Raw genomic sequence first — 16238 nt, forward strand, 5'->3', positions numbered from 1 at the left:
ATACGTGGACTATTTAGGTGACTAAATATTTACTACCTTTACCTTTACAGCGCACAGTCATTGCATGTTAAAACAGAAGCTTGATAATTGGTGGTCCACTTTAACCCTCATCTATGCTGGGAACTTTTATGATATCATAAAAGTAAAGAATACATGCAGATAACGGACTGAAAGGACCTTAGACACAAGGTGTGAAGCTTAAAGCACAGCTTCAAATACTGAGGAAAACCTTTTAGCACTATGCGATACACACTCCCCTTTGGCAACGGATATCAGAAGATCTCATAGCACAAAACCTTGTAACACCCCTGTGGTGGTTTTACTCCTCATTCTCAGACCTCCAAACTGGTTCTGTGAAAGTTCCTGTGTTAATGTCAGCTGCTCAGATTAGCTTTACTGCAACTAAAAAGAAAGCTGTGAAAAAGACTTAAAAGCAGACCAGAAAGACGGCAAATGTCTAAAAGCTCAAACAAAATGTAGCCACACAACATGAGTTTTCAAACAGATTTTATTTGACAAGATTTGATCACAGGAAACTAAAGAATGGAACAGAAAGATAGAAGGAAAAAGTTCCTGTCTTTTTTTGAGCTGATATTTTTTGTCCTCAGTGAATAAAATCTGTCTATATGCCGTCTTCAGGATTGCAGTCAAATGTGGTACGTATGCCGTGCCAGCAGGTGGCGATCACCTCTACACTAACAACACCAAAACCGAAAAAACCCCACAATAACCTTAGCAGGGTCATATATATGCTCCCTCAGCCTGTTTGGCCTGTTTTTAACTTCTCGCAGCTCACACGCATTTAGCATTTATTAGAAATAGAGTCAAGACAAAGTGAGACGGATGTCGTGTGGGAGGGAGAAACATTGAAAAGGTAATACACGTGCAAAATAGGCAACCAGGTCAAAGTTTTGAATTCTCTCCCGAGGTCCTTTCATCAGGACAAAAAAAAAAAAAATCTGTTTTCCTCACGGAGAAAACTCAGTTTGCATGTTTACAACAGCTGGAAATGTTGAAGAAAATTGTTTTGCTCAATATCTGTGGTAGAGTGGAGAGCACCTAACTATAACATCTGATGTTATAGTTACCAGATGGCTCTGGTAATCACTTATTAATTAGTAATCATGACTAGGCGAGACGTGGAAGTAAAGCAAAGTACAGACTTTCACACGGTGATGGTTTTGACTGGCTGAAAAAGGGTTAGCACAACTAAAATCAGTCCAATAAACAAAATCAAATAAAATCCAAAAATGAGACTCCACTGAGTTTTTGCGTGAAACAGATGTACAGTATATCTGGTTTACAGTCAGAGGCTAGAGTTGTAGCTTGAGGGCATAAAATGCTCTGAAGTTTGATAAAATCTCCCTGAATTTAGAAGCCACCATCCAGTCATCCGTCGTCCGAACCCGGTTATCCTTGCAGCGGTGAGGGAGGGGAGCTGGTCCCTATCTCCAGCGGTCATTGGGCCGGAGGGCAGGGTACACCCTGGACAAATCAACAGTCCATCAACAACACAGAGCAACCAACTGTGCACACACAAACGCACACATAAGAGCAATTTCAAGATCAACTAACATGAGAAAATAGGAGAATACCCAAGCTCTTTGGAGAAAGAAACCACTTTGGGATTGGACTGCATTGCTGCTTGGGAACAGTGATACCAACTGCATCACAATACTGCCCTGGATCCCACCAGGAGACCTGATGCTGATTCCTTTAAAGGGCGTTTTACGTTTTGATCCATTTGTGTGATTTGTTGATTTGTCAAAATTTGCAGCTTGAACGCCCCACGTTTCTGCTGCGAGCCTCTGAAAGAGGCTTCCTGTGAGGCTGTGACTCAGATGAACATTTCCCCTTTGTCTGGCGGTGGGATTGCTTTTTATGTTTGTCTGAAAACAAGCACAGGGACTGCAGGAGGCTATCATGCTTCCTGTGCATAAAACAGCTTGCAAAAAAAAAACCATCGAGCCCCCAGAGTGTCTGTGGGAAGAATAATTTTTTGTTTTTGTTTTTTTTTTGGGAAAAGCTTCCCTGAAAATATCACATTTTTGTTGAAATCGAAAACAAAAATTTTATTTAGAGTCATAAACTTAAGCAAAAATATAGAATAAACTAAATCTGGTCATTTTTTTGAGTGCTTGCTACAAAGAATATTATACAGCATTGCTCCTCTGCTTTTTATCGCATAACATTGGGAGTCTAACAACATGATATCAGCTTTCATCATTTAATCAAGAGATCTGCTTAGTAACCAGCCTGCATTCAGCTGCTTTACAGATGAGCCGTCATAGCTTGTTAGCTCCAGTTTTAAAATGGCATTACCTGAATAAGAGTGATGCACCTCTCATAGGAACTCAATTATATGATGTAAAACCAGAGTTTAGTAACCATTTCCAGGCTGAACTGTGCATTTAGCAGTGTATTTAATGACGTGATCGTGTGCTGCTCCAGCAGATTACCCCAGCTTTTGTCACGGATCCCAAGATCATTTTAATGACAGAGAAGGATCAGAATCAATTACTGGATTTTGTTTGCTTTTGGATTCAGCCTAGTAATAAATAATTTGGACCATTTAACATGAGCAGAATAAACATGTCCATTATGTGTGTATCTCTATATTATAGAGCAGTTCTTCCTCTTGCTGTAAATGTATTATGAAGGCCATTTGGTTTTGAACGTGGGTGCTGGCGTGTGTGCGTGTGTAGGTGTGTGTGTGTGTGCGTGTGTGTGTGTGTGTGTGTGTTGGGGGTCAGTAGGGAGTGAGGCTCCTTGTAATCCAGTAATCAAACCAGCTGCCACCGAACCCAACCCCCCACTTTTGTACTCCTGTTATTTCTCCCATCCTCCCTCCATTTCTTCCTCCTGTTTCAGTGATTCTGACCACTGGTTTTATTTGTATGTCCGTCTTCGTTTTGACAATCTTGCTTATTTTCACCTCTCCTTTCCTGCCTTTGTTTGCACAGTTTCAGTCCACAGTAATTGACAAAAAAATCCAAACAAGTATTTGGTTCTTTATTCTTCATATTTTGACAGGTGTGTCTTTTATTACTTTTTAAAACCAATCCTTTTTTTCCACTCCTTCACCGTTGCGTGCTTTTCCTCTTCCTGGGTTTTTAATAAACCTCCTTTGCCGTCCTTCATCCTCTGCTGCCTCTCTGTCCTCCTGATCCTCTGTGTCCCTCTTTCCCTCTGCCCCTCACCCTCCATCAATGTCTGCCATGTCCCTCTCTTTCCTTCATCACAGTATTATGTTTTCCTGCTACAGGGCCTTTTTTATATATTGCCACCTTACTCATTCAGTCAAGATTTACTGTTTTTTATTTGTTTGACTTTAACACCAAGTCACCACCGCACTGTTAGAAATTGCCTCCTCCAGTTGGTGCAGCCCCTTTGTCACAATGGATTGCTATATGGACACACAGAGCAGCAGTCTATTGTGTGTCCTGTATTGACGATGAAACACAGGTTGTGGATGAAATAGCTGTTGGTCAATAATGAACTGTTTTTAACTAAAGGAGCACGACTGGTGTTGGAAGTAAGGAGAAATAATTGTTTTGTGCATCTTTGTGACTTATTAAAACTTCCGTGGAGTGCAACAATATTTAATACAGTATATTTATGCTGTGATATGAAACTAATGAATTTCATGTTTACATCGATGGTTCTGGAATTGTCCATTTTCTTAAATGCTCAATGGATTCCTATTCACACGAATGATAACTGCACTAGCAGTGATATGCCAAGCTATCATTAAAAATCAGAAACATGTTGATTCTGACTGCTATAGACATTGCATGGGGCCAAAGGTTGGAAGTTTCCACTCTGTGTGCTTCATGGATGATTTTATTGTAACCCTGGAAGTAAAACTAACAGGGTAGAAATGTTTCATCACATGACAGATGGGATAGTTCAGAAGGATATTTTTCTCCAATGGCCTTTTCTTAACCAAAATCTGCTTTCAAAATATGGAGAGCTGCCTGTTTACTTCTCCAAAAGCAGTCACTGTTTTTGATTTTTTAAAATAATATATGACCCATAAATGCAACTTGTCTCAAAGTTCTTCTTACTCGAATAAACGGATTCAAGAAGATTAAGTATAAACTTGCTCTGGTGAAAACAGATGCAAAAAGTAAATCACATTTGATTTATCTTGACAGTTTAATTAAAATAGGCTTGAGGAGGGTTTTGTGGCTGATGTAGTTCTTTAATACAGCAGCCATTACCCGAATATTTAATTTGCTGGCAGCATCTCTTGCCATGAATGCATGTATCTGTAATTTATGGTCATATGCAAGTGAAGTACGCAGTGAGCAATTGTTTCATTGTATTAGAGTCACTGCATATTTAATCTCCATCTCTGTTGCTCTTTTATTTCTCTGTCTCTTTTTCCTTTCTCATTTCTGTCCTGGACTAGGTCACACAAAACACACAGGAGGGTTTTTAGACCACATTAGTAAATGTAATTTAGCTGCAGCTATTATTTCATGTGATATTCATCACTTTAGATGTTGCTTAAATCTATTTACTCAACTACATTCAAAACTACATTTTATTACAACTTTAACTGCTTAATGTGTTTGGGATTTTTTACAAAACTAAACAAAAACAGAGGCAATTGTTCCATCAATCTGAGGAACAAGTTGATTAAAATAAGAACTGTCCATACGTTAGAAAGACTGGAATTATGACAAAAGAAAAAAAAAAACGACTTTTGTTCATTGTTATTTAATTCCAGTATGTGTATCTCTGTGTACATATTTTAAATCTTATTTTATGTTTCTTAGCGATGCTTGTATCTACTTGTTATATTTAAGTGATATATGTTTTATTATCTTTATTAAACAGCATTTTGGTCTAAGCTGCATGTTTTAAAATATGCCACTAACCGACAGGCGCACTGAAAAAAAACAAAACAAAAAAAAAACAGGTTTGGATTCACACCAACGATCTTCCCCTCTCGACTCTTTCCTAACTTTTCAGATGGCGTCCACAGCATCTCAGCCCAGTGTGTCCTGCGTGTCCTCATCATCACAGAGGACATGCTGGGAAGCAGCGTCACCGTCCGGCTCCAGAACATGTCCCAGGAGCACTTCCTCTCCCCGCTGCTGGGCAACTTCCTGGAGGGTGTGTCCGCGGTTCTCTCTGTGCCCGTCGAGGACGTTTTCATCTTCAACATCCAGCCGGACTCGGACGCGACACCGGGACGCATCCTGAACGTCAGCTTCTCTGCCGCGTTGCCGGGCGGCCATTTCTTCCCCTCCGAGACGCTGGAGGAGCAGCTGTATTTGAACAGGCCCAGGCTGACGTCGCTGACGCAGATGGAGGTTTGTTTACATTAAGACACAACACAGAGATGCTTCGGCACAGCCGTCAGGCAAGTAGCTGCTTCGCTTAGTCCTGTGTCCTTATTCAACTCGAAATGCCATTGTGCACCCATTTGTAAAGTTTACTGAACAACAGATTTATATTTTTATTTTGAACAATGCTTAGTGACTTACTTGATCATGATTTTAAGAAAAAGGTTTACAACAAAATAAAGCTTATTTCAAATAGGAAAAGGTTGATAAAAGTTTATTACTAACCATATATTCTTTACCAATTTCGTAGCTATTTTTAGATTCCCAAATATACATTTAAAGGAGACAATTATGCCCTTTTGTAAAGGTTGACATTCTTTCTTTAGGTATTAGTGAAATGTCTGACTTTCAAAATACATAGAACCTGATAAGCAGAAACTTTACCAATCAAAACAATACAAATATGGATAAAATACCCAGCTTCACCTCAATAAAAAAAAAGAACCAAAAAGTTAAGGGATTTCAGTAATTAAGTTCAAAATGTGAACCCCTTACATGTAGAATTGCACATTTATGTGTTTATTTCTGTTCATTATATTGATTATGGCTTACAAAAAAATCAGAATTTTACATTACACCAATAAAAAAATATTTTCAGTACAGAAATGCAAGGAAACTGTTGATCTAACAGCTGCCCAGCAGACAGCCGTTGCCATTATCCACAAGGAGGGAACGCCACAAACGTTCATTACTGAAAAAGCTCACTTAGAGGGATCATCTTACCTGGTTAAGGGAGACAAAAGTACTGTTTTCAGGAGAAGGTGAAATGTACATTTCATTTGGAAGTTAAGGGTCAAGAATCTGGAGGTAGAATGAAGAGACACATCATCCAAGTTTCTTGTTCATCCAGTCTAAAGTTAGCACAGCTCTTTACCAGGAAGTCATAGAGCACTTAATGCTTTCATGTGCTGACACACTTTAATGGAGATGATCATTTATCGAGATGAATGCATGTTTGTTAAATCACCTAACTCAAATAGTTCAGATTTCTCTTGACTTACCAAAAGTGATCTCAGGAACTGACAGTAACACAAGCCAGATGCTAATCACACAGCAGCCATATGGCTTCACGCAAGACTACACAAATATCACCACCATATGTTACCATGCATGAAATCCACATACCTGCACTCAACACTGGGCATCTGTTGTCTACATGTGTACACAGCCCTGAGCAATTCTGTGCACACAGAACCAGAAACAAACACACAAAAAAAACACACAGATCTGAACATGTGAACGTGTGAAATCTGCAGGGCAGAGCATTTCTAAAATGAAGCCCAGAGATGCATTGTGAATTGTCTATGGCTGCCATTTCATGGGTATGAAGGCAGCACTGAAGAACTTTGATTTTAAGAATTCAAGTTGAGTTTTTATTTCATTTACCAGATCTGATGGGGAAAATGGGCAGATTTTGGAAACTAACTGATCTTACACAGTTTGGTGACAAACTACTTAAAGGTTTCCTCATACTGTTGACTTCCTGGCATAATATTTCTAATATGTAGTGAAGCAATTTTATGGAAAAGTACTGATGCCATCCATCTTAATCTAATACTTTTGTTTTTAGAAAATAATTTAAAAAAGAATAAATAATTTTTACAATTTAAAAGTGTACATCAAAAACAAAGCATATGGCAATTTAAAATGCTTAAGTGGAGATTCAGATTCAAACCTAACATCAACGAGTAATGGCTCTCCAGGAAGAGCAAATCTGTCCTTAGTTACTGAAGATATTCGCACATGAAAGACAGGAAGGGATCACAGATTTGCAGAAAACAGGACAGGCAGAGGACACTATCAAAAGTATCTCAGGATAGAGACATTTTGAGGGAATAAACAGAGGTTTTTCAAGGACAGAACGAACAGAAACATTCAACATAAATGGCCAATATCAGGATTAAAAAAACCAAGTGGCAGTGAAAATTTCTCAGTGACATGTGGCGCGTTATTTCATACAAACACAGTGATGATGAAGAATTGCAAACACTCATCCTCACCAGTTATAACACAGCAGCAGGTACAGTTCCAGCTGAGGATCCAGAGTCTGGATTATGTACTAAGTAGCTGTGGCAGATTTAGAGTAATCAAATTAATTGGAAGGTTTATTTTGGCAGGATAAAATGGTTTTAATTGATAAACTTTTAGAAAACATTAGAAATACATGGAAAGTTAATGAGCCAGACTCTGAGATCCGTCCGTCCGTCCGTCCGTCCGTCCGAGAGTCCATTTACCTTTCCATTGAAACATCATGTGCATTGTTGCTTACAGAAAGTACTGAGTGGTGATTGGGGTTCTGGCTGAAGGTTTTGGTTTGTAATGGAACATGCTTTATTTTATTGATTCATCTTCACAAGGGAGGAGTTTAAATTTTTCCATCACTGCTTTTTATGACTCATAGGAATATCCATTAAAAGAGCCATTAAAGTTTCCATCTAACTCAGCTCCCGTTTATGCAAAGCTGGCTGAAGTCTGAGCTAGATGGAGGCGGGCTGATTCTGGTTTAATTGTAAAGTTAAGATAACAACTGAAAAGTTGAAAGAGACAACTGTGCAGAGGCCTAATTCCGGTGGCGGTGAATATCTACAGCGTCGTAGCTAAAAGAGACAAGTTGGCGTGAAAACCAGGGAGCAGATAGAGCAGAGGTGGGTGATTAGAAATGAAGGAGAGGTAAAAACCAGCAGAACAAAGACAAAGGGAATTTCATAGTTTAATTAAATCAAAAAACATCAAAATGACTCAAAATATATTAAAAAACTAAGCCAAAAAGTAATTCTTGGTTAAGTGCAAAGAAGTAACATAATTCTTTTAAGAGTGGTACAATGTGGAGCCATTTAATAGCACCACATTGTGCTATTAAATGGCTCTGTGAAGTAACTACGTTATATTTAGCTGTTATGAAAAAAACCCCAAAACAACTTAAATACTAAGCAAGGAAGTACAATGGTCTGTGATTGGGATTGTTCTCCACAAGTACCTTTCTCTTTCCTCTCTCCTCTTCCATTGTTCAAGGTTCTCCCATTTGATGACAACGTGTGTTTGCGAGAGCCCTGCCAGAACTACATGAAGTGCATCTCAGTTCTGCGCTTCAATAGTTCTGCGCCCTTCATCTCGTCGCCTTCCATCTTGTTCCGCCCGATCCATCCCATTGCCGGCTTGCGGTGCCGGTGCCCGGTGGGCTTCACGGGCGATTACTGCGAGACGGAGATCAACCTGTGCTACTCCAACCCCTGCCTGAACGGAGGAGTGTGTGCCCGCAGAGAAGGAGGCTACACCTGCATCTGCCGTGAAGACTACACCGGTGAGTGGGATGGAGAGAGTCCTGGATGAAGGCAAAGAAAGAGGTGCAGGCACAGTTTGATCTGTGGAATAGAAAACTCAAATGTGAGCAATTTCAGATTTCTCTTCTGAAACGGAACCATTATAATGTCCATGTGTTGGTTCTGACTGCTCCGGTTGGCAGAATATGCCGTACAGCCTCCAATTTTCCATGCACTCCCAACATACATGGTTTATATTAATTGCTCTTTCCTGTGCAACTGCTACAATGAAACATCGGACTCTGTAAAGAATGTGTGAACTTGGCTATAAACTGGACCTTCTTTGGGTTGCAGCGGTAGTGAAAAACATGACTCAATGCATATAAACATTGAAGGTCATTGTAACCAGAACCATTAGACTTTTTAACACACAAATTAGCAGATTTGTTAGGGAATAATTAATAACTAATTAATTGCATTTTAGCTGTGTTGCCATATTTAGTTCCAGTGAACTTTTTGTACAGACCATCATGTGTATGAATGCCGTAATATAATTTTGGCCTTTTAGTGATTCATTTTAATTATTTATTTATTGAGCGTGGCCTACAACAGAGACTAAGAAGGAAACCAAAGTTTAAGTAAAGTTAAAGCATAACAAATTTGCATCTGTCTATTCAAGAGTCAAAGATTCAGCTCCACTGTGAAGCATGGGGGTGGCAGTAGCATTCTGAGGGTCTGTTTTGCACTCCAGGAATATTAACAGGATCTTTGTAATGGCAACAAAAATTTTGTTGCTTCTTTGTAACGAGCATTTAGCTCAAAAATCATTTTGGTTGTTTGTGGGTGTTTCAGCACAGTGTTTAGCTCTGTGTGAATGAAAAAAAAAATTCACAATCAAACTTTTGCAACTAATTTTATATTTTTTTTAACCCAAAACCCAAGATACATTTTCAATGTTTTCTTTCTCAATATGCCAACCTGACATAAATGTTTGAAAACTTGAAGGCATTTGAATTACTTAATTTATTAATAATAAAAAAACATGTTTTATTACAAATACAGGAAATATATCATGATGAATTTGTTCATAGACATTAGCGGTAGGAACAAACCAATGTTTGCTTCCACATTATTAATTTAGAAGCTGAAGACACATTGAAAGTAAAGAGCAGCGAGTGCATCCATCTGTTTTTGTTTTAAGTCTTTAAGTGTGCTCTGGTAAAGTAACACAGACTGTCAGTGATTCTTTGTTCTTGTCCCACACTGACTTCCTTTTTGATCGACTCCGTTGTCTCTCTTTTGTCATGTTGAGACGAACAACATGAAAACACACACACACACACACACACACACGCACGCACGCACGCACACACACACACACACACACACACACACACACACACACACACACACACACACACACACACACACACACACACCGCCTCACGGGAGCCTTTCCTCCTCCCGAACTACCTGTTACTTCGTCTGTAACACACAGGCATTCACACACACAAACACACGCAGAGAGGCAGTTGCTATTTTTTAATTCGTCATCTTCTCGCCTGCTATAACCCAGACACAAAAGCTGTTGCATCTTTCTTACCTTGCCCAATAGACCAAGCTCTTTTCAGACATCATCCCTCTTCTCTGTCCCTTTATATTGCCTCAGTCATTGACTTGATATAAAAGAGTATGGAGACTAGGTTGTGTGCGACTATATCCGAGTCTGGGGGATATTTTACATTTCTTTTTATTTCGCGTCAAAAGAGAGCTGGAAGAAGGAAGCGGCACTTCTCTTTCATGAGCGAGGCAGAACGTTTTCCAGTCTCCCACTGAGACGGAGGGGAAGAGATGAGCAGAGAGATAAGAAATGAGGAGAGCAGAAAGAGAAGTGTTGTGACAAAGTGAAAGAGAGATGAAGGAGCCCAGGAAAGCTTACAGAATGGAGAGAAATCTGAGAAGTAGAGCTGATGGGAACATGAGGGAGAAGAAGTAATAAAATCTTTATTAGGGAGAAATAGAAAAGCGGTGGAGATCATTTTAGATAATCGGATTTAGGAGAGAAAAGTTATTTGGTGGGTAAGAAATGCGGTAAAAAGTTTGGTCTGTGAATTCCCAGCTGTGTGGGCGGATCCCACCAAAACATTACCAGAGAGGATCCAGATTTCCAGACATATCTGGACCGGTGATGTGAGTTCAGTTAAAATAAGGAATGAGACGGGCAGCGACTTAAAAACAATGTGTCACGAAGAGATATGGAAATGTTTTAAAGTAGTACATTTTATGTCAGTGAATGAAAATAATTTGATGGAAGTTGGAGCTTGGAGCTGGGATTGATGTCATGGTTGTGTAATTAGTCGGAGAGCCAGTGGGATCTTCTAGTTAATGCTCAAAAACCAAGATAAATGCAATTAGCAATACAATTCATGTTTAACTTTTATGTCTATTCAATGCATTGAAACGCTACAAGACCAAGGTCACAATTTTTGTTTCACTGTAGCTCATTGGAGAAGGAAGTGACATAGCACAACATGTCACTTCCTACTGCGAGTAAAAAACTTTAACTTTTGGATGTTTCCCAAATCATAAATTATGATTTGTTAATTATTTAAAAAAAAAAAAAGACTTAAGTCTAATAAATGAAGACAAAGGGGATAAAAATAATTGCAAAATAAATAGATAAATATAAAAAAAAATTCTGGGTGTCACAGAGAAAATGTTTTACAATAACTTAACAAGAAAAATTGAGAAATAATGGAGTCAGCTTGAAAGGAGAGGGTTGAGTATGACAAAGGCTTTAGTTGTGGATGGAGAGAGACGGATGAACTGAGTGAGAATAATAAAGAGGTAAAGCTTCCGGGGGAAATGGATGAAGAGAGGTGAGCGAGAACAAGGGAAATCAGCCGGGTCTGTTGTTGTTGAGCTCTTTCTGCGTAGGTGTCGGGAGTTATAGCGTCTCCTCACCGCCCCGGGGCAAACAGAAGTAAAAAAAAAGAGGGATGACGAGGAATAGTCAGGGACGAATTGATTCTGCAACTCCTAGAAATCTCCAGACATCTACTAACCTTGTTTGCTTTGTATTTCATTTGGTTTTCCGTCCGGCCCCGCCGTTACCCCTTTCCCCCTTAGCCTTTCTTTGTGGCTTTGATTCGGTTTTTCCCTGAAACTCTATGGATCGCTCTCACAGGCAGGAGCTCAGCTTGCCCGGGGTTTTCATCAACACTGGAAACCTTGGTTTTCCACAGAGGGAGTCATATCTTTACTTTTATTTTTTCAATCAGAAACAGAAGTCTGCATCAGATCTGAGTCAGGTTTGATGCGTGAATAACTGCGCTGATGTCCCTTTGCAGCACACAAGCTCTGAAAAGAGATTAGTGTAGTGCCTACACATAACCTAACTTCAAAGAAAATCTCAATATTATTTTTTTCTCATCTGCCCGTCATGGCGGTGACGTTTTAAATTTGATGAGAACCCAAATGCTAAAACCAAGGGACTGGAAACAGCAGGGAACAAGTCTAAGGAACTGAGGAGATTAGACTAGTGACAGCATAGAAATATAGAATAACAGTGATAATCAACTTTCACACAAAAATAACTCAAAAACACAATGCACAAGATACAGAGGTCAGACAAAAAATAATCAGGGTGACGACAAAACACAATCAGCCTTAACTTAGTCAGAATTTAACTCTTTAAAAGAGAGGTTTCCTACTTTCCTACTGCGTAAATCGCTGTGAAAAGCCCATGGATGTCTTGGTGTTGTATTCGAGCTTTAACTTGGTGTTGTGTTAGCGCTTTAACTCGGTGTTGTATTAGAGCTTTAACTCGGTGTTGTGTTAGAGCTTTAACTCGGTGTTGTGTTAGAGCTTTAACTCGGTGTTGTGTTAGAGCTTTAACTCGGTGTTGTGTTAGAGCTTTAACTCGGTGTTGTGTTAGCGCTTTAACTACTTTCAGGTCTTTTCACTGTGGTCACTTATACATGCGTATTGTTGGGGAATAATGCATCCTTTTTCAAGCATTTTTAATTTTCTTCTTTCTTCTTCTTCTTCTTCAGCTATTTGTGCCAAGCTTAAAGATACCACCATTTCTATGAAGGCAACAAAAACCCAAATTGGTAATAAAATATAGATTTCCTATGTGAGATTTCACATAATGCAAGATTTTGCTTTTCTGAGACAAAAGCATTAAACTGTTCATCGAGGATTAGTAGAAACAATACAGGATGAGGGATTTTTGATAGATTTTGACATTCTGAAACAAGTCACATTTGAAATACAACCGAGCCTTTAATGAGGATTCGGAGGTAAACGGTGAGAATGATGATTGTCTTCAAACCTGTCAGTAGTGGCAAATCTGTTTCATTTTCTGTTTATGTTCCCATCTGTTTGGTTAAGTTTTAGGGTCCTCACTGATAAAATGACTTAATTCTGTGTTATGTGATTTACCAATACAGTGGCAATGCAGGCACTCTAAACTCATTCTACTTAACTCGTCTAAGCAACTCAGCTTTTTCTGGCAGCGGTTCTGTAGGAGACATTGCCGGGACTTGAGCATCAGTATCTTATGTAATATCACCGTAGTGACATGTATGCATGGAAACATGTTTTTGAAATAAATGTTATTTTGGTTTTAAATATCAAAGTAAAGATAAAACCTGACAAAATCATGTTCTACGTTATGCCAAACTAGGTCAAAATGAGCTCAACTGATTTTACAGAAAAGTCTAGTGTTATAAGGAAACAAATGAGAAATACACTCACTGACTGAGTCTTTGGAAAAGAAAAATAAATCAGCTCTTAAGCGCCTGCAAATTTCTCGCGACCTGACATCTGCCTCCTTAAATAATTAATCTAAACTGGGAATGAAACAGCTGCTGTGGTGTTTTATATTAGTGAGTCCAAACCTCAGAGGATGTCTGCTGGCCAAAGAGCAAAACTGGTTGAAAAGTTGGTTTCTAATCTTCCACTTACTCAAATGTACGTTCATGACCACCAGATATGCTTCCTGTACAATCAAAATGTGCTTGTCAAATGTAAAGATATTAAACATAAGGGCTATTGTTGATGTTGATACAGGTTTAGGGTTTGGTATTGGAGCATAAGTTTGGTTTGAATTGCAAAAATGTTAGTTTCACTAAAAAATTAACACTCTGTGTTGGGAGTCTAGTCTGCATGTACAGTACCTGCCAAAAGTGGAGAATAACCTTTCGTGATAAACTATGTCTGAATAAAACTAAAGTTCTGGCTGCTATCAGGCAGACACATCGTCTGTTCAGGTTCTGCTCAGCCAATCTTGCAAGATGCAAAATGTTTCCCATCTCCCATAACTTCTAGTAAGTACCATGTAAGAGCAGCAGTGAAGAGAAGCTGCTGAAAATCTCAGTTTTGTAGAATTGTAACCTGTAAACCCTGTAATAATGTGGCTGTCAGAGCAGGGTTTTTTAAAAAAAAATTTATTTTTACAGCCTATGCCACACCACTCAAACATTGTAACTCCCAAAAAAATCCACTTCAAGCTAATCCTACACAAAGGAAGCTAAAGAACTGACGTAAAATTCAAAAAGCAGTCAAACACCATCTTCAGATAACAATTGGTGGCGACCACTAATTATAACGGGTAAATGTGTAGGAGGACCATTTGTAGAAAACTGTTTTGATTTAATTTATAATGGCACTATCTGCTGAGATCAGCCAATATGTTTTACACAAAAAAGCCCAAACATCACTAAAACAGTACATTTCCCGAATAACACCCACAGTGGAGCTTTTTGTTTTCAATTTGGCATGATCTGTGTTATGTTCTTGTCCTTCAGCTTTGGGTTGTTTCTTCCCTGCAAGCCAACTTTACAATTGCTTCATATTCACCAGAGGCACACAAAAAAAGTATTCTTAATAGAAGAGCTGTATGAGGAGAAGTCCTCCCTCTTTACTCACATTTCCTGCACGGAGAATCGATAGTGAAAGTAAAAGTGCTCACTCCATCATTTTCTGTGTTGCCAATAAGTAACATCCATTTGAGTTATATTTCCATTAGAAAGTGTTTCTTCTTGTTAACAACAAGGGCTTCTTTTTAGTTTCAGCGTTGTGCTCTGGTGGTCCAGATGGCACATAGTGCCTTTTTATTTTAGAGACGTGCCTTCAAAAGCTCTTTTTGTGTTAGACGAGTTATCTGGCTCCAAAATCTAATGATATTTCCGCTTTAAAAAATTTCTCTTGTTACTTTTCCATCCATCAGTCTTTCCATAAACTGTTCTGTATTATGGGAAAATCCTTCTGGTGGCTTTTTAGGACATCCTGTAAATATGTGACAAGTTTCTATATTTAATTGATTTATTGATTTTTGCCTTGAGTGGTAGTTTTAGTGAACCCACTGGCTCATAGCGCCAAACTCTCATCATACCTTGTGATATATGAGGTTAACTTATGAAAACGTAGAAAACAAGAAAAAAAATGTTCTTTTATTTATAAGAGAAGTAGATTTTACCTACATAGAAATTATTCCATAGAAATAAAAATGCATATTCTGCATCTCTGACATAAACAGCAGCACGCCATTTATTAGCTCTGAAAGTAGTCAGTGATTTCAGGAAGTTCCCAGCAGACAGCAAACCTTACAGGTGTAGATAAAAGCCGACAAAAAGGGCAGGTATGTGATTACACTCGCTGTAACACAGGGGCAACGCCTCGCAGAGCTGAACGATACAAAGAAAAGATTCATGAGATGCAAGGGAGACGGAAGTCAGAGAGACGGAAGCGAGGATCCGCACTAAATTAGTTTGTGAGAGGATAAACTGGTGAACGGCGAGAAGAGAGGACAGAGACAGAAATTAAATCTGTTGGTTCTGCAGAAGTAATTTATATTTTTACACCAGGGGAGATAGAAGCACAACATAGGAGTTAGTAACACAGAGCAAGCTGGAGAAGAAATGCGGTAGGCAGAGATCAGATTAGTTTTGGGTGTGATAAAGTAGATATGCGTGTTAGACTGAGAAATCTAATCCTGCCGATAGGGAGAGGAGACAGATCCCACACAGAGAGCACATTAACTGGATGAAGCTTGAGAAGAAAAATGCTCGATATAAGCAAATGCTACTTTTTATCACCAAAATGGGCCGGGTTTAAAAGTCAAGACAGGAAGCAACGTGGGAAGAGGAGACAGTTGGGAAGAGAAGGATTTATAAATGAAGAAAAAGACAAAAGGGTTAGTCTGTGATCTTTAATCAGACTGGACGAAATTACAAGCGACAGGAAATGGAATTAAATCAAAGATGGACACAAAATACATTTTTTATAGCTTCTTTAAAATAACACATCACAAAAGCAGAGTGCACACCTGAACTTTTTGCAGCACAAGAACATTTTTTTTAGTATTTTACTTTGAATAACAAAAACTTTAATATTTTTTGTATATTTAAGCTAAAAATTATTCATGCCCCTGTCACAGTTAGATGCACAAGCTTCAGTCAAACGTTTTCTTTCTGAAAGTGAGCCAAGCAGCTCACAAACGTTAACATGACTTATAAGGAGTGGAGGTTTTAAAAAAAACATCTGCTTTAATTTACACGTTTGCCAATTCTAAACTGGCTATGAATAAAAAAAATATATACCTTTATTGGCATTA

At 38.8% G+C, this 16238-nt stretch overlaps 1 protein-coding gene across 2 annotated transcripts in view; it reads left to right on the plus strand.

Moving 5' to 3' along the window:
• celsr3 (cadherin EGF LAG seven-pass G-type receptor 3) overlaps positions 1-16238 on the plus strand; it is a 123138-nt gene that overhangs the window by 19598 nt on the left and 87302 nt on the right. For both annotated transcript variants that reach the window (XM_023334615.1, XM_005800177.3), the window contains exons 2-3: positions 4981-5324; positions 8370-8658. In XM_023334615.1, the coding sequence (XP_023190383.1) occupies positions 4981-5324; positions 8370-8658 (633 nt within the window). The remainder of the gene's footprint in view (positions 1-4980; positions 5325-8369; positions 8659-16238) is intronic.

The sequence above is a fragment of the Xiphophorus maculatus genome, chromosome 1 (genome assembly GCF_002775205.1).
Source record: "Xiphophorus maculatus strain JP 163 A chromosome 1, X_maculatus-5.0-male, whole genome shotgun sequence".
Lineage (NCBI taxonomy): Eukaryota > Metazoa > Chordata > Actinopteri > Cyprinodontiformes > Poeciliidae > Xiphophorus > Xiphophorus maculatus.